At 35.2% G+C, this 25,017-nt stretch overlaps 1 protein-coding gene and 1 non-coding gene across 4 annotated transcripts in view; one reads left to right on the plus strand and one right to left on the minus strand.

Annotated features, from left to right (window-relative positions):
- Window positions 1-25,017, minus strand: part of PXDN (peroxidasin) — an 83,056-nt gene that overhangs the window by 23,117 nt on the left and 34,922 nt on the right. For 2 of the 3 annotated variants that reach the window (XM_032184056.1, XM_032184058.1), the window contains 12 exons: window positions 19,179-19,250; window positions 18,636-18,707; window positions 17,183-17,352; window positions 15,843-15,960; window positions 12,650-12,819; window positions 11,878-12,150; window positions 10,408-10,524; window positions 9,058-9,216; window positions 6,493-6,605; window positions 5,484-5,640; window positions 2,205-2,313; window positions 1,606-1,763 (listed from right to left, as the gene is read on the minus strand). In XM_032184056.1, coding sequence (XP_032039947.1) covers window positions 1,606-1,763; window positions 2,205-2,313; window positions 5,484-5,640; window positions 6,493-6,605; window positions 9,058-9,216; window positions 10,408-10,524; window positions 11,878-12,150; window positions 12,650-12,819; window positions 15,843-15,960; window positions 17,183-17,352; window positions 18,636-18,707; window positions 19,179-19,250 — 1,688 coding nt within the window. The remainder of the gene's footprint in view (window positions 1-1,605; window positions 1,764-2,204; window positions 2,314-5,483; window positions 5,641-6,492; window positions 6,606-9,057; window positions 9,217-10,407; window positions 10,525-11,877; window positions 12,151-12,649; window positions 12,820-15,842; window positions 15,961-17,182; window positions 17,353-18,635; window positions 18,708-19,178; window positions 19,251-25,017) is intronic. The other variant, XM_032184057.1, reaches the window with a different exon arrangement.
- On the plus strand, window positions 13,501-13,572 carry TRNAE-CUC. The gene has a single exon. It is a non-coding gene; the product is annotated as a tRNA-Glu (tRNA).

Below are 25,017 nucleotides of genomic sequence, written 5' to 3' on the forward strand. Positions count from 1 at the left end.
CCAAGATTTTTCATAAAAGTCTCTGAATAGGAAATTGTCGAATTTCTCAACTATTCCCAATGCAAACGTGCTAAATAACACATTTCATTGGGCCCTGCATTTTGAAATAAAACCAAGTAAGGACAAATATGAATACCAAAATCTGAATATTAGGCTGTTTAAATGAAAACAGATTTATTTTATTATTCAAGTTTCTCTAAAAGCCAGATTCTATAGATTTTGTAGGGCTGAGAAGTAAGTTTTGGTTGTGAACAGAATTTGCAGTTTGCAGAATTCCCAGAAAGTTGCATGATTTTGGGTTCATTACCTTGTATTTGCATGCTTTAATGATAATTTTTAAGGTGATGTAAGCCTTAGGTGATTGATTTCCTCTATTACAAATACTAGTGAAAAGCAGTCAAGCTATCAGATTTTAGATATCCTTACTGTTACAATGCACTGTGTCAGTATTATATTTGATATGTTTGCACACCCACCTAATCAGATAGGCAAATTAAATTGTGTGCTCTTATAAAACACAAACCTTTAAAGAATTTAGTATAAGTTTTTGTGGTTAACTTTATCACAAATTATTTACTCAGCTCTAATAATGAGTAACAAGCTTCTTTTACTATCAACTGTTACAGTACTCCACAAAGCCTGCAGTCTTTGGTCTTATAAATACTTGACTAGTTCAGGGTCAGTCAGAGTTAACATTTTCGGAAGTTACAATAAATACTCAATTATAAACATCAAAAGAAATATAATAAGAAAAAATATTTCCTCTAGATTTTCAGTGTCGCTTTTGGCTATGTTTCAAGTCTCAAAAGCTCTCCTAAAACTCCATCATTATTTCCAAATACTTCAGTCCTACGTTTCAAGCATTTCCTCACACATATCTACACACACATGCTAGTTGTATATGCTCCATCTGGACTTCATGAATTTGTACTTGGGAGTTCAATACCTAAAAGGTAGAAATACTAAATACTGCATTCTTGCACTGTTTTTAAAAAAGCAGCAAAAGAAATGTGGTTTTCAATACATGAGATCAGAGTTAAAGCAAACAATTAGCTTAATTTGATACAGTACTTAAAGAATGAGTAGCAAATAATTCTTTGAATACTACTGAGGCAATTGTGGAAGCACTGTTTCATAAATAACATAAATCCTTCTCATTGTATCATTATTTTTTATTTTTTTTTCTGCAAGATGATACCAAATTTTTACTTAAAGAAATAGCAAGTACTGATTCTTAATACATAACAGAGGTTTGCAATGAAATAATGATCCTAAAGAATTAACACACAGGATACATTAGACAAATCCATTATACCAAATATGATCAGAAGAAGAATCTGAACACGACTTTTTCCCTAATATGTCAATGTGATGAAAAGTAGAAGCACTCTACTAGGAGAGCTCAATCAAATCAAGCTTGACCATAATGTAGCAGTGTGCAAAACAAAGACTAAATAACATAAACATATTTCTCCTTGTTTTGTGAAATCATACTCCACTGATTTCAACGTAAGGGTTCTGCAATTGGGACCCAGATTCTGAAAAATCTCTTTTGAAGATGACTTAAGAAATTTCATCACTGAAAAATAAGGAAAGAATACTGACTTGTTCCATTCAGGTCAACCATTAGACCATCCTGTACATGATCTTGAATAAGCTGTAATGTCCTTTCAAATATTTCCCCAGCTCTTGCTTGCTCAACCGTGTATGGATCCCTTGGGTATCGAAATAAGGCGAGCAAATCATTTGGAGAACGAGGACGACTAATAGATAATTTGGAAAACAAACAAACAAACAGTAAGTGCACACAGGAGTTGCAACATAACACTGCATACTATAAAAGTTCAACATGATTAGAACATACCTTGGTCACTCATCTCAAAATGGAAGGCAAACAAAAACAAACATATATGTTTAATAAAAGAATATGGAAGTAAACATTTACTAGACTTTTATAACACACTGTTTCCCCAGAAAAACTACTTCAGTGAATAGAGATCTCAACAGATAAAAAATTTGTTCTCAGCAACTTAGTGTTTAAGTAATAGGGATCTTTCCATGCTAAATGACTACTATTCCCAGAACTAACCAGATGTGTTAACATTGTCATTTCAATAATAAAATGGCTTCTTGCTTACTAAATGTTTCATTATTCCTACTATATATATTAATTTTGACTTCTCAGTTAAAAAAGAAGGGGATACCTGTCAAACAGGTGTGTACGTGTTGAATTTATAGCTCTGTCAACAGTTGCAATTGCTTCCACAATTGATGTTTGTACAAAAGGATCTCCATTTCGGCTGACATTAGGGACTACAGGAAGAGGAATTAAGGTGTTATTGCAAAAATGACCACACACAAAAAGATACTTCTATAAGACAGGGTGTAGACACGATATCATTTCAGGTGTGTAAAATAAACTTCTGTTCTTAAAGCATTAATGCAAGAATTTAAGGGGTTAAAATGAATGTCTTATGAGAGGAAAATACTTATATAGATATAATAGTAATATAGTAATAGTAATAATATAGTATAAAATACTTATAATACTTATATACTTATATAGACTTATTTTTTCCTTTTAGAATATATAAATCACAAAAAATGGAAGAGATTTCATGAAAACATATAAAACACTGAAAATTAAATTGGAAAAAAAAAAGGGAGGGAAGGGGGAATACAGATGTGCATATGTTCCCAAACAGATACAATAATTACCACTGCTCCTGTCATGATTTTACTCTGATAAGCAACACATAAAAATTTCATTTTGATCACTACTTTGTTTTCCATTTAAAAATTATCTAATGTTATAACACTACATTAAAAATCACATGCTTCTATGATTCTATTTACAGCTCTTCTACTCATAGTACAGGAACGTTGAAGCATGGGCCTATTCATCTGCTTTTTTATGTGCTGCTCTATTGCAGCTGGATGTTTGTATAGCGTATCTAAGACTAATAACCTTCCATTCAGCCTAACCTAAGAACTACCAGATCCAGGGGCAACAGCTAACAATTTCCAGAGTGTGTTTAGATTGGAAAACCCACACAGGAAGAAGGGTAAAGTAGGGAAAACATCCAAAGCAAATACACTGAAATAAAATCAGCAGATGTACAAAATCAGCTGACAAAAAAATTGTTGTTTACAAGCTTTTCATGACCTTTTTTTTTTTTTTTTTTTTTCTTTTCTCTCTCTTTTCTAGGCAAGATTTCATTAATCCTTCATTACTGGCAGCTTAGGTTATATCTATATAAGTTTCAGAGACTAGATCTGGGCAATCCAACTCTACCACCTATAAAAAAAAAAAATCAAATAAAACGGTCGCTGGCACTGTATAGGTGGATTTGGTGCCCCTTGCTCTGCTCTGAGGCCAGCTGCCTTAGGCTGTTGAGAATACACTCTCAGCATCCAAAATGGTCTGACCTAATGGCAATAATCCTCGATCCATGCTAATTACCAACTGCTCTTCTTGCTTGAGAGCTTCATTTGCATAACAGCCACATAGACACATAATGAGATAAACCACCTATTTTAAGAAATATTTACAGCTTTGCTACCTTTGTTTGAATTGTTTCAGAGAGTGCTTGCATGCCACGAACCTTTTTAGCATTTCAACATTATACATATAAAAATCCAGTGGCTGTTTACCTTCCCTGTGGCTGCTTACACTATGTGTAATCTCAGCGTTCACCTTAGATACGTCTCCCACAGGGTTATCTTTCTAATTAATGGTGCATGTGGGCTGAATCAGAAACCTTGGTCAGATGTTAACTATACAAACCCTTATTTTTGTATGAACTATTTGCTGCCAGTAGCTCAGTTTTTAGACTAAGAAATATTAAAAGTTAAAGTTACATGCAAGCCTTTCAGGCCTTGCTTTTTTTTCAGGGGAAAAGAAAAATGGCACTTTGTCTGTTAAAAGCAAACTAACAGTTTTTAAGCAACAAAAACATAATCTACACACACCCTGTCCTAAACTTAACCTAGAGGCTTTTACAAAACATCAGCAGATAAGGTCAGAAGAAAATGACAAAAGAAAAGCATATTTAAAACGTAATTAAATGTAGCCAGCAAAAACTGCCCTGCAGCTTATATGCATTTGATTTTTTCCATCTCAATGGTAAGAAAATATACCTATGTATTAGAAATATCTATAAAACAATAACTTTTTATAAAAGAAATATTGATATGCAAGTTTTTACATGCTCCTGGCTACATCATTATTACGATCCAGATAGCAAGTACCCAGTACTGATAATCTGCCCATTTGTCCCCTTGATTCTCTGACAGCTTCATTTTTAATGGCAAAACCAGAGAAGCAGTATCTGATATCCCACTAATTTTTAGAAGAAACATCATTTACAGTTACAGATTGATTGCAGATGAATCAAACTACCCATCCTTTTCTTTCTTTGCATCTCCAGAATGGCCAAGATGAACTGAAATTTTATGGACTTTACTACATTCATACATTCGCACACTATAAATGGAGATGAAAACTCATCAGTGAATGATTCCCAGCCCTGCAATTTTTCTCTCAGAACTCAAGATACCAGGTGATTGATATCTCATGATAATCAGTACATTTAAAAAAATCACTGATATTTATTCATTAATATAGTAAGCAAAATACAGAACATTAGACATAACACTGGGAAACAATATCCAATATGTTAAAGAAATCATGCTCAATAGTCATTTTCAATGATACAGAAATATCATGTTATTTCAGTTTCTACTGAAAGAAAAAAAAAATCACATGATTTCCTTAAGATTTTCAATCAAAATAAGACTGGAAAATCTGTTTGTATGATGAGTCAGGAAAACACTGGGATCAGTCTATGTAACAAAGCTGTTTCCTTAGGTTTTTTGACTGCTTTATTACAAACAATTACGTATAATAGTTGATATTTATTATTCATCATTATTACTTTCAAATAATTATTATAAATTCATATTTTCTGTTTTTGTTGTTGTAGTTTTTTTCCTCTCTATTTTCTCCTTTAAATTCTTAAGAGTATTACAACTTTCCTGAACTCTGTCATAGTGGTTGCAGCCCAGTTTTTAACCAATAGCTGTAAAAGTCCTTTGAAAGATGTCATTGGAGTTTCAGTCAAGTTATCCCTAAAATTAGACTGTGTATTCAACAAGAAAATTTGAACTGGTCCAAAATAAAAATCAGGAGGAAAATAGCATGACTAACAGGAGCCCAAAACATTGTTTGTTCTGAAGCTTAAGTCCTAGAGACATTTTGGCTGTCATATTCCAATCTTACTCACATCTGTGTGGATAATTGCCTGAATTAAAAATAAATAAATAAATAAATAAATAAATAAATAAGAGAGGTTTAAGGGAAAGGTTAAAAAAAAATGGATAAAAGAAAGAATTTAGCATTTGATGAACTTTTTGCATCTTACAAATAAGCCAAATTCTAAAAGTAATCTAGTTCATACTTCCAACTGATTCATATACCTTACCGTTAACACTAAGCACCATGCTAACAGAGGAGTATCCTATGGTATTCCGGGCAACACATTCATATCGACCTTCATCAGCAGTTCCAACATCACGAATAGTAAGAAATCCCTCTGGACTAACGTGAAATTTTCCACTCTCAGTTACCTGTACTCCATCCTGCAGTAAAGAACAGTGTTTTTTTCATTCTGATATATCCAATCCTAGTTTCCAAACCTGAATTTCTGTTCTCTTTTTCCTCTAAGAGTGAGTTAGTAAACAAAAAACAATAGTGAAGTATATAAATTTATATAAAATTCAACACATGGTTGTCATGTGTGACAGGAGGACTTGCATGTAGATCTAAATCATACAGTGTAATAGTTTACTTTTAAAAGCACTCATTATTATAAATGAAAGTATTTTTAATAGTTTTAGGCCTTCACCACATAGAACATAAGCCCCCAAAATAAGATAGCACCTCTTGAGAATATGTACACATTATCTTACTCAAAATTTGTCAATCTTTTTAAAGATCTCCAGAACGCATGTCAATTCTTCATATACTGTGCATTTAAGATACATTAAGGTACATTTATTTTAATGATCACTAATTGAAGATAATCAAGAAGACTGAAGATTAATATTAGAAACCCTTTAATACACCAGTAATTCTACCTTTATAAATGTTTAATTTAACAATTGTTGCACTGACGGAAGTCAAACCAAGAGCTGTCACTGAAATATATAGGACTATTAATATCTATATTACTGATTCTGGTCTGTATAATGTTTCCAAAAATTTGCGTAACCATATATATGTCTGTGTATACACACACACACACACATATCTAAAATTCAGGTTTGGTATCTATATACATACTCTGTATTACAGCTGATTTGCTGATCAGACTGAAGGTAATGTTTTCAGAATCAAAGTGATCATTGTGTTAATTTGCACCTTAAGCAGTTAGTTATGAAGAGATGGAGAGGCCACCGCCTTTATGAAACAACCAAAGAAATATCTATTACCTTATTCCATGTAATTACTGGCTCTGGCTCTCCTTGAGCACTGCATGGGATCTGCACATTTGTGCCAACTTCTACCGTCATGTCACTGGGAACACTGGCAAATACAGGAGTCACTAAAAAAACAAATGACACATTGATAAGGTATGAAATACAACTTCTACAAAAGATGATCTAAAAAGAGGTCATCATTGTTTATTTCTTTCAGTTATCCAACATTTCTTCATTTATAATCCTATTCTGCTTGCAAGTTTTACCTGATTATAACAATACCTTAAAGACAATGTTGCTTATTTTTAGTATCTGCTTCAGGCTGATTTTTAAGTGCTCTTAACTTGTAACAAAACAGGCTAGTAGTTGCCAAAAACACTACGTTCTGTAAGCTAATAGCTCTGAAAAAAAATCTGTAAATAGGTAACTTTGAACAAAATCACCAGAATAATAGGAAATTCCCCATCAGCTTCTGCCATAATTTTAAACTTTCAAGTTTTAAATAGCAACAACAGAGATTTCTCAGATGATTAAAAGCAAAACTTTCCAGAACTCACTCAACTCTAAGAGCCCCAACTTGATCTGCTGGGGTGTTAAACCTTCACAAAACTGCTGTGCATCTGAAACCAATGAGCCCTGGGCCTTAAACATCAACTGACCTTTGATTTTAAGGGCAGAGGGTGCACAACAACCTAATTCCATGGTGAAGAAAATTAATGCATTTTTAATCCTAATTTCCTTCAAATCCAGATGGATGTAGATCCAGCACTTAGATGAATTTCATGAGAAGCATGTACAAGATTATGAAGATGCTTACAACTGTATTTCTACTGGAACATATCAGCACTTTGCAGGGAGGAGGAATGGGTCTATGGTTCTACCAAGAAGCATTTGGCCACACAGCCTGCTACCAAACAAATCTGGCCTTGGTGTTAAATTGTTTGTACGGTCTCTTGCAAACGAAGCATGGTTATTAAGGAGTGGAGACAATTTCAAATAAATTGTCTGCACTGGGATGTAAGTGTCTAGGAGGATGTGCGGTATGTCTTGTTGAGGACAAACAGTCTTGAACCTTTAATCTGTATTCATTAATACAGATTTAGCCACAGTGAGCACTGACTAGACATTCCTGAGATGAAAAGTCCCTTTGTTATAAGCCCAAAGGAAAACGTTTTCTCTTGTTGCACAATTAAAAATATCATTGCAATGAATGTATGGAGAGCTCCAATTTCAGGAACATATATGTAGCCTTCAATCTTGTATCTACTATCTTTTGATGACTGGATTTTGCAATCTGAGTTGCACAAAATTAATTTTATTAAACTTAAGTTCAGTGAAGTTTAACACAACTGGAAACCCTGGAAACCCATAAAACTTTTTAAAATAGTTTTGTTTTGTTGAATTTTAGCCAGCAATTTTATGTAGGTGAACAAAATCTGTACTTTGACAAATCAATCTCCCGTTATTATTTTTAACTAAGAAAAATCAATGTTTTTTTTTTTTTTTTTTTGGACAGATGTCTTAGTTTAGGAAAACTACAATACTCTTTTACTGAAAAACTGTTTTAGATATGGTCATTACCAAGAAAGTCTTTTAATTAACTGTTTAATCTCCTTCAATGTAATTTAACACCAAAGCACTTAACTAAATTATAAATATTAATATGATTCTAATTATGGAAGTAGCTTACTTAGAATTTACTTGAAGAAAAAAAAAGGAAATTGTAGGTTTTTTTTTCTGTGTTAGCTTATTTTAGGTATAAGCAATGGCACTTCATTGTGAAAGTCATTCTGGTGTTGTAAAATGAACCGTTTTGTTTCTGGACATTAAAACATTATGTTAATAACACTATTTAGTTAGCAGCATAGAGTCTTATAAGAAGTTAGTCTAACATGCACACAGAAAAAAGACAACATTTTCACAAGAAAAAATACTTTCACAACCACAGGAATACAGTCATCCACAAAGCAAATCTCCATTCTTTAAAAACAAAAGTAGATCAGATGAACCTGTTTCACAGAATACAGTTTGTTCTAAAGAAATGATACTCTGTTCAAATCCTAATAAGTATCCATACGTTATTTATTAAAAAATACCCACAAACTTTTTTTTTTTAAAAAAAAAAAAAGATATGCTTAGAAATAATGATCAGAAATGTGAAATATGTGCAACACCCTCAACAACAAGTTTTCTAAATAACAAAAGATAATAGTCCTGTTTTAACAAGCTCTTATCAAAAAAGGCCAAGCTTAATTACAAGGCTATGTATTCTCCAGATGACTTCGAACTAAGTCTGTCTGGGCACACTGACCCACATGCTCAATTTATAAGAGCTAATAAGACACCTTATAGTGCAAATCCAGCAACCTAGAATTACTGTAATATTCAGTAAAAGTTCTAAAGAAAAACCCAAGCACTGGGTTTATTTAAGCTCTGCTTCAAAAGCTTTTTTACTTCTAAACTAAGATAAATTTAACCTACTTCACATTCACATACATGCCATACTATGCCATCAAAAATGATTAATTCTGATTCTTACATTTTAGAAAAAGAATAAATCAAATATGGAGAACATACCTCTAGGCTGCACAGTCAGGTATACAACAATCCTTTGAGATCCAATAATGTTGACAGCTTGGCATTCATACTGTCCCTGGTCATGCAGGGCTACCCTGGAAATCCTTAGGGTACCAGAAGATAGAACTAAATGTCTTCTGTCAACAGACAACTGGCCTCCTGAAACACAGAGCAATAGCATTTTGTTTTTTACAGCAGTACAGAACAAAGTCTCTTTGTTTCAGAAAAAGGGAAATCTGGAAGTATTCAAATTTGATAAAACATTGGAAACAAAAGTTTCTTAAAAAGACAGAACTTGTGAAACCTTGAATTCACAGAATACGAACACACAAATATATGTATGCACACAGTCATAATCCTGATCTCTTCCCCTTCTCCATTTGTGGCAGAGAGAAGTATTTCCATTTAAGAAGCACGACAAAGCATCTTAACAAGAAGGCACCAGAAGAATGGCAACAGGTATTACTGTTAATTTCATATTATTGTTAAGTATGAAAGACACTCACAATTCATCTGCCTAGACCATCTAGACAACCAATAGAAAAATACATACAGCTCTGAAAAAATGGAATATAATACAATACAATACAAATGAAATGAAAGGCACAACAGTGTCTGTACCCTGTTCTTCCTTTCTGGACATTTCATTTGATTGGAGCAACCTTGGCAGAGGGAGAAACAGGGACATTATCAGCATTAAAATGATCAAGAGTTTGTTAAAAATCTGCTTTATGTACCATAATTTAGAATTCCTTAGGAGATGCTTTTCCTTCTAGAGCTGCTTCACTTGACTCAACTGGCATACCTACTTACATACAACATCCACTGGAGTATTTCTTCCCACTGCATTGGGCTCAATGCCTTTACAACCCCAACCTGATACAGCAGTCAGCAGAGTGAATCCCAGTGTTCCTGTCAATCCCCGTTAAGTGACAGAAACACAGTACACAGAATTTGTACTGATGCCAGGATGGACTGTTCTGGTTTCTGAAGAGGGCACATCCAGACTTATTTTAGATCTCATCAGTGATGGTCACCTCGATTTCTGTAGTAAATTGTCAGTAATAAATATTGCCACATGTGATTTGGCTTGCATTTCTTAAACCTTTATTAGCAGGAAATTGTGATGGAGACATACATTTTAGAGACTCCTTTTTACTCAATACTGAAGAACACTTGGACAACTAGCTTCTGCTGGATATTTTGCCTTTTCTAGCTAAAGCAGAAAAAGATGAACCCCATTTCCTTCAGGACTGAAGTGTCTGAACAAATACATGAATTTCCTTTCAATTCAAGTGTCATTACAAAATCTATTCTAGCAGATTAAAAGTACGTCCAGAACAAATTTACCTCCTTTTGTCCAGGCAATAACGGGCTGGGGATAGCCTTGTGCTTCACAAGGGAAGTCAACAGTTTGTCCCTCAATCACTGTTTTGTCTTGAGGAGTGACAGTAAACTGAGGTAGAGCTACAGAAGAGAAAATAAACTGGTAAAAAAAAAAAAAAAAAAAAAAAAAAAAACAAAACTGAAAAATATATGACTGTATGAAATTGCATACAATTTCCTGCATTATGTGAAAAGCTCATATTGGTGGGAAATGGGATGCTGGTGTTTTTACATTCTATTTAATGTAGAGCTGAGATTTAGGGTAATCCCTTATGCAATAGGAACATCCCCATCAATCACATTGTGCCCTGGTGTCAGTGAAGGTCTCTGGTATCTATTGCTGTATAAGATACACAGTAAGACTTAAAGACTGTAACATGGAGTGTTCCCTAGATTAAAAATACTTTCTTCTTTTTCTATCTTTCAAAAATTCCTCAGCTAAATTATGAAGAAAATGTAACATAGTCAAAATCCTCCTTAGCTGTTTTGTTTGTCTTTATTCAGAAGGAAAACAGTAAGTGGAGTGCAGGACAATTTCTGCATCATGACATTATCAGTGTGAGAAGGAATTTGTTCAGCTCTCAAAACACAATAATCCACTGGTGAATGATAAATGAACAAAACACATGGACAAGTTATTTTGTGTAGCTTTAAAAACTGAACTAATTTACAAAGCATTTGCAACCTGAACTGTTTGTCAGAGATCTTAATGTCTTAAAACAGAAATTAATTTAAATTGCTCAAAACATTTTGCAAATAAAAGTTCCAGCACTAAAATGTTTGCAAAAGAAATATTCTCCACATATATGCATAGAAGGTTTTTTGATACTTTGTCCTTAAAACACCTTATATTCTTACTACTGACATGCAATACCAAAGTTATTGTGGTCACAATTCATTAGGAATTCTCTGACTTTCACTTCGCAGAAACGCCTCAGCTGGTAGAGTGACTGTTTCCATGAAACTCAGAAAATGTGCCCACATTCACCTGGCTATCTACAAGGGAAAGGTACCATGGATCTATACTCGAAACTCCAGTCTAGTACTCCTGGTATAAATCCTAAACTCTAGGACTGCTACTTGTTACAGAAAAAAAGTACACAAACTGGAGATTGCATGTTTTATTCATACCAGCAAACTGGCAAAAAAATTAAAACATTGCATGTTTTATTCATACCAGCAAACAAAACTATAAGCATTTCAAAACACAAATGTTAACTTCAGTAAATAATCAATGGAATTTAACTTTCAGAATATTGTCTTACTCTGGGTGAAATATACAGCAACATTACTATGGTTATATAGTGTAATTAAAAGAAAAAATCCTTACGGTTTTAGTTTGGCTATGGCAATTCCAAAAAAAAAAAATTAATACTTGAAGTAATATACTCTTCATAATATGTTTTACAGCATGTCACTGCAAGTAATACTCACCTTGGACTATGATGTATGCAGTTGCATGGATATTATCTATGCTGTTAGTTGCAAAACAGGTATACTCTCCGCTGTCCTCCTGCTTCACATTTTGTATGTAAAGTCCTCCTGATGGAGTTATCGTGATGCGAGGGTCACTTGGTAAAGGGGTTCTGTCACCTTTGGTCCATGTAATTCGTGGCTGAGGGTGCCCAGTTGCACTGCACTCCAAGGTAACACTCTCTCCAACTAATACCTCTGTATTTTGTGGGTGAATCACAAAACTTGGCCTGGCTGTGAGAAAATAACAATGCCTAAATATGACTTTTAGCTGAGAGTACTAATTTGGCTGAATATTGCAATAGTTTGGGGAACCAAGTTGTTTTGGTTTTCTATTTTAATAATAGCTCTGTTCCAATGTACCTCTAATCTTGGTGCAAACTCTGCTTGCTTTAATCCTAATCTTTTTTCCTTACCCCTGCCCCCCCTTTAAAACAATTATTAATCATATCCTCATTTACTGATGTTTAGAGACGTAGACACTGAGACCCAGAAAACAATCTGGCTAAAAGGTGCTATGGGGTGCTCAAAAAGAAAGAAATTACTAAGTATTTTTTCCCAACGGCATGTATACGTTTAAATGACATTTTAAGTTCGCCTGGTGGTGAGTATACAAACAAAATTTGTCAATGTCAAGAAGATACAAGAAGCAATACATCTTATTTTTAGCAATCTTATTAAGAAAACAATTCTCTTTAGAAATGCAAAATCCAGACTTTGTTTTTTTTTTTACCTGGTGATCCAAAGTATCTAAGAGTAACTTCCTGAGTTTTCACTTCTCCAGCCACATTTTTTGCCATGCACTGGTAAATGCCCTGGTCTGTTTCTTGAGTATTCTGAATCATTAAGGTGCCATCATCTAGCAAGTTTAGACGGGAATCTTCTTTCATACTGAGCTCATTACTGTGAAGAAAAGAATCTGCTGGAGTTAAACCTTTAAATCATGAGCACAGAAAACTGTAAAATAATAAAAACTTAAATATATTACCCAAAATATATGGGAAAAAAGTAAGCTTTACCGTGTTATGTAAAATAATAGAACTTTTAGTTTTCTCCTAAAGAGAAGAAGAGTACAAACAAAAAATGAATCGATTTTGCTTATGCAAGTATTACACCTTCAAAATGAAAAGCCAAAATATTTTTATGAGTAAAAGCTTATGGGGGAAAAAAAAAGACAAAATACCTGGTCTCATTCTCTTTTAAGAATACAAGCTGTTCTAACCAGTAAATTGATTTCAAATGTTTCCACTGGAAGTATACTAAGTTCAATACTCAAAATACATTCTACTAGAAGAGGAGTTAGTTGCTTAAATTTCTGGTGCCAAGGTCTCTCTGGATTTTTCAAGGAGCACTTACGAACATGATTGTAATTTGCTTTGGCTTGAAATGTAAATTAAAATTAGCTCATTGTGCTATATCATGGGTACAACATTTCTGTGATACGATGTAAGTATATTTAGTGCATTTTATTGAAGGAAATGTTTCTCACTTCATCCCTCACATGATGAGGAAAGCACAGAAGTGGGATGAGGAGCTCACCCTTTGTGTACAAAATGTTGAGCAATTATTTATGCACCCCATCCCTCCCTGGTGGTCTAGTGGTTAGGATTCGGCGCTCTCACCGCCGCGGCCCGGGTTCGATTCCCGGTCAGGGAAAAGTTTTTTGATGGGCAGAGGCCAATGGGATGAAGTCCAATGTGGCTAAAAGCCAGGTCCTGCAATTTGTACACAACTACCCCATGCAATGCTACAGGCTTGAGGCAGACTGGCTGGAAAGCTGTGAAGAGGAAAAGGATCTGGGGGTGTTGGTTGATGCTTGCTTGAACATGAGCCAGCAGTGTGCCCAGGTGGCCAAAAAGGCCAACGGCATCCTGGCTTGTATCAGGAATAGTGTATCCAGCAGGACCGTGGAGGTGATCATCTCCCTGTACTCAGCTCTGGTGAGGCCGCACCTTGAGTACTTGTGTTCAGCTTTGGGCTCCTCAGTACAAGAAGGACATCGAGGCCCTGGAGCGTGTCCAGAGAAGGGCTACGAAGCTGGTGAAGGGCCTGGAACACAAGTCCTATGAGGAGTGGCTGATGGAATTGGGCTTGTTTAGACTGGGGAAGAGGAGGCTCAGGGGAGACCTTATTGCTCTCTACAACTACCTGAAAATAGTTGTGGGGAGCTGGGGGTTGGCCTCCTCTCACAGGTAACTAGTGATAGGACTAGAGGGAATGGCCTCCAGTTGTGCTAGGGGAGGTTCAGGTTGGAAATTAGGAGATATTTCTTCTCAGAAAGAGTGGCTAGAAATTGGAACAGGTTGCCCAGGGAGGTGGTGGAGTCTCTGGTCCCTGGTGGTGTTAAAGGAAAGGTTGGAAGTCGTGATTAGGGATGTGATTTAGTGGGTATTATTGGTGATAGGGTGATAGTTGGACCAGATGATCTTGGAGGTCTTTTCCAACCTTAATGATTCTGTGATTCTGTGTGATTGCTGATCTACTCAGCATTCAGCAATTGCTCAATAGGTTAATGCCTTTTGACTGATCTTGCCATATTCAACTACCTTGCAAAGAGTTTTCTCTCATTCATGCAGCCAGGAAACAAGCCAGAATCAATAATCCCACACCCCAAGCTCAAATTTCCTCTTAAAACTCTTTCATATGTGTATTCCGAATAAGTTTTCTTTGTTTATTATAAAAAGTACATAAGCCAAAGAAAATTTTAATGAAATAATTACACCATCCAAGTTTAAGGCTCTGTTCTTTGCATACTCCATAAATGCTCTACCCTTGCCTCACGCAGGGATCTTACTGAAATCAGCCTAAAGCTACAGAAACAGGACTCTATGTCGTTCCATTCTATCAACAACTAACAAACTAAAATGGTTCCCTTATTAATATATAACGTTAAAGAATTTGTTTTCCAGATCAAGTTCTTCATTTGTGTAAGAGAATTACTCAGCCAAAGTCTGATTAAGCTGGTGGTAAACTCACAAATAATGTGCCCGCTGTAAATTCAGGTCAGTTTTGGGGAGATGATGTGCTGCTGTGTGGCTAGTTCAGCTATGATGTGCGTGGCTCTGCTGGAGCAAGCTGGGATCTGCTTGCTCAAGCAGCCAGGGTGGCTCATTGGCTCCCAAGGGACACACACCCTTTATAGACCCTACCCTCCTAAACAAGGAGAAGCATTTGAGCAGGTTGCCCAATGAACTTGTGCCATCTCCAGCCTTGGTGGTTTTTAAGACCCAAATGATATAGCCCTGAGCAACCTGGGGTGTTCTTGTAGCTGTCCTTGCCTTGAGCAGAAGGCTGCACTAGAAATCTGCTGAGGTTCCCTCTAACCAGAATTACCCCAAATAATCCTGTGACATAGGCACTTGCCTGCCTTGGGACTGATATCCCCTTTTGTAGGATGAGCTACAGCTCAGATGAAAGTTTACTGCTTTGGAGGTGGGGTTCAAGGAAGCCTCTGAAATCTAACTCTTCTCCATCTGGAGCCCTTTAAAAAAGCAGCTATCGCTCTGCCTCAAAATGTAATATAAACAGACCTAGGCAGCATATGCAAACACCAGCTAAGCCCACAAACCACATGTGTGACAACTCCTTGTTGGATTCTCTGGTACTTACATGTAAGTGATTTACAGTTTTACAGTTGTGAGCAACTTTGTATGTATAACTACAGTTGAAAAACTTACCAATAGTATTATATATAAGTAGTCATAAATTAGGACTTTCTAAAATCATCAGTTCTTAAGAGTTTAGAATTACTAATAAAACAGATCTGGGCCATTATTACTCCGTATACTTCTTTTTATTATAATATGTTTCTGCTGTTACTATTCCATATGTTAGCATGTAATGTATATGGCCATGCACCCAGAAATGTACACACACACGGACAAACATACTTACATCAAGTTTCTCTATTCCTCTTTTAAACTTACTTGTTTCGAAGCCAGATAATTTCTGGTTTAGGATTGCCTTCAGCTCTGCAAGTGAAGTACACTGTATTCCCTGAGGTAACGTCCACATCCTGAGGCTCTGATGTAATTCTTGGCCTCTCTGTATCAAAAATAAAATGTATAAGGAATCCTTACTTGTTTCAACACTACTAAAGAATGGTAAATAAATATTTTTTTCTATATACCTTGTAGAAAAATATTTTCCACAAATGTTTTAAATTAAAATATTTATAAGCTTAATCAGGATTAAACAGAGTTTTCTTCATGTAAAAGTGACGGCTGCCTTTCTGACCTCCATTGTTTCCTAGAAACTTTTAGCAGACTGGAAATAGATTGTGCAAATTTGTATCAGGTTCTAAAGTAGCTGTTTTATTTATTTGAACAAAGGCTCAATTTGCTTATGAGGAACAAACTTTAAAGCAGCAAGCACAAGTGCCATTTAAAATAACTTCCTCTAGATTAGTATCAGTGCCTAACCTACCTCCTACAGAATAATTCGTCCAGCTTGCTTCCTGCAGTTTCCATATTCAGGCTGCTTAGATGTGCAGAGAGTTGGGAGGATGCCATGTGAATTATTCTCGCACCAAATCCCCTTTTACTATATTTTCCAAGAACACTGTAGACACTTATGATTATAATTCCCCTGATCAGAATTATACCCAACATATAAATAAAAGGTCAATTAGTTATTTTATATCTTCTGAGGCAAACACCCATTGCACGGTGGAAAACCTGCTTTATGGATTCAGAAAAGGAGAGGTGCTGAGGCCTGAGCCCTGGGGTGTCCATTAATCCTGCAGTGACAGAGGATTTCAGTGCCCATATAGGGCATATAACCCAATAAATACAGACGATTGTAAAAGAAATCCAGTGACCTAACCTAACAAAGTCAGCAAGAGTTTTAACAATAAATTCTCTGAAATTAGAAGCAATTATATTTGTTTTCATTCCTTCTCCTTTATGTAAAAGTGAATATGGGACACCGACAACTTTAACATAATACCAAAGACGCTAGTTGACAATCAAATCTGAAATATAAAAAGGAAAAATAAACTTCTTCTGGATAGTCACATTTAGTTTCTTAATGACAAACTCCAAACACATGTTTCATTATACTTGTTTCATTAAATATAGGCTCAGGGATAAAAATGACCAATTCTGTAGGAAGAAGACAAAAGACTGGGAAGGAACACAGAGAGAGTTCTGGAAATACTCAATATTAACCAGAAGTAGTCAGTGTTACCAAAGAGAACAGAAGAACAAATTCTAAGTCTGGGTGTGTTTAACACATTAAAGAAGTCAGCACAAAGTGGCAAACCCACCACAGTTAAGTTCCTCTGGTGTTATCGTGGCCACTGATCGTCCCTGGATCCTTCGTGGATACTCGCAGGTAGCGGCTGCCTGGGCATTTCCTGACTCCGCATACATCTTCAGCAGCTCCGCTAGCCACAGGATTTCACAGTCGCAGTGAAGAGCGTTTGAATCCAAACGCCTGCATAAAACAAGAAGTGGCCACCGATCTTATTAGCAAGCTTGGGCTATTTACAGACAGAAGGCAATCTTGAATGCAGTTGGTGGTCACTCGCTTGTATGCATTCTGGCAGTCTTTATTACAAAAGTGCATATAATTTTTACTGCACGGGTAGAACTGTGTTCAACCTAGCAAGCATATGAACAAGACTTCTTTTCTAACTCCACATTCAGTGAAAAAAACTGAACTTATTCAGATGTTGTACAAACCTTCCTAAAATAAGCAGCATATACAATTCTCCCCCCATTTTTTTCCTGCTTAATACTTATTCATGCAAAAGGATCAGTTAACTTGACTTTTTTACAACTTTCCATTTTGTTGGTAATGTAACTGAGACAAAGACCCACAGTTTTATTTAAGTGCTAAGCTTAATAAGTTGCTCATTGAGTTCAGTTAGTAACCTCCTGCAACAGGAGCCTATAACAAGATCCATAAATTCTGTTGACTTTTTCTAGTTACTATGTGGGACATTGTGCTTTCTAGTGGAAGGCCCTGTAGGAAAAAAACAAAAAAAAAACAAAAAAAAACCACAAGTATGGTAATCTGTACCATTAAATATATGTACCATTAAATATGTAAACACTGGAATAAAAATTGCATGACAAAGTGACTTTAGTGTATATTTGGGGGTAGTTACCTTTTTGATTATTTTGACTAATATATTGACTAATATATTTTCACTATATTATAAATATATAATATATATTATAATATACATATATATATATGTATTTATAATATATTTATAAATATATAATATATGTAATATTATATATATATAATATATATATTTGTACTGTATAAATATATAAACATAAAGATTATATTATATTTAATAATATATTAGAAAAGCAATCAAAAGAAAATATCCAAATAATCAGATACATCATGTAAGGATAACCTAGTAAGACATAGACAAGAGGGTAAAAAGGAAGGAGCTGTTTTGTATATTATTTAGTCTACATAACAAAGTTCTGATAGTGAACAAGACCATACGTCTACACATAATTTGAAGACAGTAAACAAACAAAAGGAATTAGTCACTAGAGATGGCAGGATATGAAGCAATGGTCTCACTCTATGTAAGTAAACAACTGCAGCACTGTTTAGGAAAAATGATTTAATATTTAAAATACTTCCATAACAAAAAACCTTGTCAAAAAAGATAAACTTTGCAAGATGAGATACACTATAATTAGATTATTCAAACTTTCTTTAGTTTGATAATAGTTCAATTTACTTACAGTCTCTTCATAGATTCTAAGTGACTAAATGTTCCAGGAATCAAATGAGCTATTCTGTTGTTATGCAAAAATCTGTCAAAAAAAAAACAAAGAAATATGCATGTAATAATTCAGATTTTGACATGTACACATTTTATTTATATTATTCTTAAAGTTAATTAATGGAAAATAATTTTAGAATTTTTTTAAAAACCTTTTCCAGCAATTCACTGACTGCTAATTTTTACCTAATTTCTAAGGTATATTTGTTGATCCCATATGGGAGAAAAGAAGCCATAGAATGATAAAACAACTAAAAAACTAATATGGAGTTCAAAAGCATTCAAATGAGCAACTCAAAAAAAAAAAAAAAAAGTCATTCTGCTAAGGTAAGCCTGAAAAGATTTTATTGGAAAAAAGTTACTTAACAGTTAAAATAAAATTTTTAGCCTAGAAATAATTTACAGGATGATAAGAACATTATTTTCTGATTTTGAACATTTGATTTTATTCAAAGAAGCAAGGTGACTCTTCTGCATCTTACCCCAAGGTAAACAAACTTACAGCCTTTCAAGTTTTGGAAGATGGGTAAAGGACTCAGGTTCCAACGTTTCTATTTGATTAAAGTGCAGATACCTGAAAATATGTCAAATAAAAAGAAAAATGCTGAAACAGTTTCCTTAACAAAGGCAAAATATTATAAAGCATTTTGCTACTGTTTACATGTTTTACACATCTAAATGATGACCATGATGCAGTGGCCTAACCTTCTTTTGATATCACCTGAACTCTGTACTAGAAAATGAAAAATACAGGAAGACACTAGCAAGAAAGTTTAAACACTGCTATATATCACGTGTGTGTGTGCACATATACTTGCAAAAAAACTGTCTGATGACTTTTACTTTGGAGATTTTGGAGATACTACTTTGAGCACTCTTTTGCAAAGTCTGGTATGCATGACTATGCATCCTTGCATATATGAAGAAAATAGTATTTTAATAGGGAAATATTGCATATTCTTTTTAAAGATATTTACAGTTTCCAGTAGAATAATGTATAAATTTCAATAATAAAGAATACATTGAAAATTTCAAGATGGTGAGAATGCTATGAATTTAAAGCATTTAAAGCTACTAGGTCTCTCAACAGCTCAAAAGACAAAAAAAAAAAATAAATAAATCATAGCATAAAACCTGAATCAGTCCTAGAGAAAGGGTTCCTAGCAACTAGTGTACAATTAACCACCACAGCTGTGCTCTGGTTGATGCTCTGTTGATGCTCATGTAAGCTCTTAATATTATACAGCAATCAATACATACAGCTATTAATCCGATAACATGGAAAGAGTTTAATGGAATGGGGTAATCAACCAGATTATTAACCTGCAACTGGTATGGCAAAAAGGACTTCAAAGGCAGGCTCATACCAGTCCTGGCTGTGAGGACTGAGCTGTGTAGATACCCCACAGCTTTGCAGAGGAGAGAACAAAAATGAATTGATGGAATTGTGAGAATGATTTATAGACTTCGGATCCTTATTATAACCAAATGTATCCTCTAAAAGTTTCCTGTCTGACTGCTACCTCTGACAAACTTGGAACATCTGGAGAGATTGTATACGTAGCAATCACCATTGGCTAAAGAATGATAAAGCCCATCACTTCAAAACAGAGAGAAAATCTCAGACCACCCAATCTTCTGAAAAATAAATAAATAAACAATCCCACAGCACAAAAAGTAGGAAGAAGGCGGCCATGGGAGCTCCCTTGTACTGCTCTGCTCCCTGACCTGAGCTGCACGGCTGCACAGTGCAAGGCCCAGAGGAGATGGCCGTGGATGCTCTCGTTCCGGCACAGGCTGGAAGACGCGTGGCGTGCTGACGCCAGGCACGTGCCTGGCAGCCTCCCAGCTCCCTGCCAGCAGCACGGCCAGAGCACAAGCCAGTGAGCGATGCCAGGCAGCAGTGAATGGGGATGGCAGGAAAAATAAAATAAAAAAGCCAATAAAGCGGCACGGATGTGATCAGACACATCGGAGTGTCAAGCCTGCTTACTGCCAGTGCAACGTGTGGCCACGGATCATCAACAGATTTTGATCATGTTTGCATAAAGAAACAAGAAATGTGTAATCATGCTGTGCCTGCCAGTCTTCAGCTCCGTTTTGAAAATACTGGCCAGCTTCATCTAAATTAAAAAGACAGACATCTCAAAGGCAGCGACCTCCTGCAAACTTCATTCAAGTCAAGAGTGGAGAGAAGAGTGACCCTGGCTAGTTCCAGTCCTGCAGAAAGGCTGATGGGACAGGGACGGTGCCTAAGCCTCAAGGCACTGCTCTCCCACCTCCACCGCACCAGCAGCTCACAGCTAGACAGCAGCAGGAATTGTGGCTTCTTCTAAAGCAGCTTTGCTTTTGGATAAAAAAAAAAAAAAAAAAAAAAATATTCCAGGCACCATTTTTTTCCTGTACAGAGAGCAGGGTGTTTTTTTTGTTTGTTTGTTTGTTTGTTTTTGTTCGTTTGTTTGTTTTTTTGTTTTTTTTTTTTTCTTTTTTTTCCCCCCTGTTTTAACATAGTTAATTGTCTTTGCATTTTTATCATTCAAGTATCTCTTGTATTTCTTTGGCGCTAAAAAAGCAAGATTTGTATGCATGAGCAATACCTCTAACTAGAACTAACTAATAAAGGTGGGGAAAACAGGCACACTGAAGCACCAGTGAAGTACCTTCCCCAGGTCTACAAATCAGAAGTGATATTAGCAAAGACAGAAAAAGAGAGGGCACCTCTCTCAGACTGTTTAAGTGACACATATTTAATTAAACCCAAAGCAACACCTCCTAACTGCTGTTCAGTATTCCAGTCAACAATAATTAAAGATGTAAAGGATAGCTTTTGTGCATGAAAACTCATTTATTTTTTCCAACCAAATTAATCAGTTTAATTAAAACAATACCTCTGTTACAAACCTTGCCTTGTTTATACCCTCAGATCATCTCAGATACAATTGCAGTGATCAAGGCACTGGAACACATTGTAACCGTCAACTTTACCTCATCAGAAACCATGCTGACTGCAGTAGCACAAAAATCAAATAATGAAGCTCAGCTAGGGAATGCTCTGAACTGCTTATATGCCTACTTAAGCAGGGCTTTGCAAGCTTTTAAAGGTCTCAGCCTTTTTTGAGGTCTCAGGCTATTTATGAACAGAATGAGGTGTTAAGTATGTAGACAACAAATGTAACTGCAAAAAAATAGTGGCAGAAACTAGACTGTATTATAGGTCACACATTATAAGTACAATAAAAAAGAAAAAAAAAATTCCTGGCTGCATGATCTACTCTTAACTCACATTTTATCATTTAGTTTACTTACATTCTTTTTTTGTATGAACCACAGTAATGCTTTTTTTTTTTTTTAATGGATTTTATTTTTTAATTAATATAAGAATTTCTTGGGACTGGAAATTCATCCAGAATGTAATCATATTCAAGAAATAATCTCACATTGTCATGTCTTTATAGACATCTTTTATATTCAAAGTGTAACAAGCACTTGAAAAAAAAGCAGTATGATGGAATGAATTTGGTATTAAAATGCTTTCATACTGCAAATTAAAAGAAAAAGCATGCAAGACTAGTTTTTAAAGATTTTTGTGTTTTCCTTTTTTTTTTTTTTTTTAATTCTGAATTTGTTATCAAGTAGGAAACAGAAGGAAAGGAAATATTTAAAGAAAAAAAAAAAAAAGAAACACCTAGAGGAAAATAAAGATTTGATCAAATAAGCACAGCACAGATTTTTTTTTTTTTCTTTGTTATCATTAACCTTGGAGGATGAACTGTACTTTAAATTCAATATTGGTGGCATTTCTCTTCTTCCATAGGAGTAAATTTCAGATCCTATCTTCCTTCATAATATTATTGTAGAGGATTACTTTTACCATATATGCCAACTGTTCATTTCCAATAGTATAGCCACTTCTTTGGAAAGTACTTAAAACTCATCAGTAACATATCAATTATGTTCTAAATAAACAGCTTGTTTGCCATTTTGATTATTTGAAAGAGAATGAACAAACAGATTTTCTTGCCCCTCTCAGGCATATGACAAGAATTAACAGCTTAAACCACAAGGACAGAGATTCAGATTAGACATTACAATAATGGTATAAAGTACTCAAACAGAATGCTTAAGGAGATTATTGAATCTGTTACTTAAAGACATTCAAAATAAGGCAAGAATCCAGCCATTTACAATGCATGACCCCAGCTAATCTTATTGTAGAATAATAGTTACTGTACTTCACATAACCCTCTCTCAAATTATTTTATTTTACTTTATTTATCTCGTTTTCCCTACCATAAGCATTTTAGCAGTACATCAAGACATTAATCAAGCTCCACTGTGTTAAATCTACATAAAACCTCACGTTTATGCAACAAGCAGGAACTCGTTGTAATATAAAACTTTTAAAAAATCATAGCAGCTTTTGACACCAACTGAAAATTGAATTGAGGGAAATACATAAAATAAATAGAAGAAGCTGCATCACTGCATGTAAGATAACAATTTTATATGTTAATTTCCCCAAAGACATGTATATATGAATACAATCTGCAGCATAATTCTAGCAACATCTTACAAAGAACAAAAATAGTATGTTAATGTGAAAGTTAAAAGAAAATGAGAAATTAATATTCCACTAAGAATAAACATTTAAATAATTCTGTGAATATCTGGGACTCCCACTAGCTGAGGACTGCAGAGAAAGCATGTTGTATCATGAAAATGTCTTAAATGAGATATTGAAAGTATAGCAGGAAAGCCAACTAACAAGTACATGCATTTGGGAACAGACTGAACTTAGAGCTCAAATTTACAATCCAATACCAAAAACTCGTAACCTCCCAAGGCAGGTATTTGTGACGTTTCAGGTGGGAATCAGTGGTCTATGACTAGAGGTCTATGCACTAGTGATGTAGGCATAGAGAGGCAGCTTTGGTTTCCTTTCAGGCACCCTGGCTGACTTCATTCTGCTGCTCCAAAAAATACAGATTTCCTGCAAGTTTATGTCATATTTTTCAGACCCAAACATACATCCTGCAGGTTGAAAAGGGTCTAAACTGGTCCTAAGTAATCACTTTTAAACAAATGTCTTTCTCCCTCCACACTCTGCAATGGCTGAAGAGTTAGGCAACCAAATATGCATGGCTCAAGTTCTCAGTGTGTTCAAGCACCCAAAAAAATGCCAAGTGTTCTCAAAATTTATTTTACCACAAGTGAATTTCAAGGTCTGATTCAAAGATCTTATTGTCCTGGCAGAAATTTCCAAGGAAAAAGATATTTCTACTACATCAGCAGCAAAGAATTCTGTCGTGGAGGTTTAGTGGGATACTGCCAGCAGCAGTATTTGCGGCCGCTTTTCTTTTTCTTCCCTTATACATGCAACAGTCCTCTTAAATCAAACTGTACATACAGTTTCTCTCCAGTATTACTACTGAAGAATGAAAAAAAAAGTATAATTATATTAATTAAAAAAAATCAACGGTCAGTTTCATTCTGTTTCATTGGAGCACAGGAAATTACTGTGAAACAAGTGTGTTCTCCTGAGGTGTGGAGCCACAACCTCTCCTCTGAGAACCTGAGCAAGAAAGGAAAAGAACGTTTGGCTGAGCCAGTGCATGCAGGTTGCAAAATGTCTTTTGACATTTTTTGTGCAGGTCACAGTAGCCTGCAACTTGGAAATGTCATACTGAAGAACTGACACAGTCCCAAGGTGAAGCTGGAGAAATTGGGAAGGTGTTGTTTGGTCTTGTGAACACAGTATCTTTCCAAAGATAATGTGATAAAGCAGATCTTGTACAGCCAGGACCTATTTACGAGACTCTAACTTTGTTTAAAATTTGATTTTATGTAGAGTAACATTGAAGTGATTCAATAAATATACCTCAGTGTTTAAAATTCTACACAGAAAACAAGAATTGCTATTAGCATGCAACTAAGCCCTACCAGTTGCTGTCAATATGCTGTAGTAATCATTTCTAGAGCAGGAGGAAGAGGAAGAGAAAGGCGTTAAGGGAACAAATGACATTTATATATGTTTTATAATCATCACTTTTGTTTTGTGCAGATGCTCTTCCTTCAAAAGGCATCAACTGCCTTCTAAAATGAGCTTCCATGATTTGTACACCATCTGAAGTATTATTTTACACACTATGTCCACTAACGTCTGTTAGAGGTTTATACTACGAAGGAAACTGGTACATATCATAGTAGAAGAGATTTTCAGCCCCCAAAATTCACGTGCTACAAGACTCGTCAGTTTAGAATTGTTATTTGGCAGTCGGATTCTGAAATAGCGATGCATTTCTGTCTCCTTCTGTTTTTCTAAACATTACCATCATGCATAC

Source organism: Aythya fuligula, chromosome 3 (genome assembly GCF_009819795.1).
Source record: "Aythya fuligula isolate bAytFul2 chromosome 3, bAytFul2.pri, whole genome shotgun sequence".
Classification (NCBI taxonomy): domain Eukaryota; kingdom Metazoa; phylum Chordata; class Aves; order Anseriformes; family Anatidae; genus Aythya; species Aythya fuligula.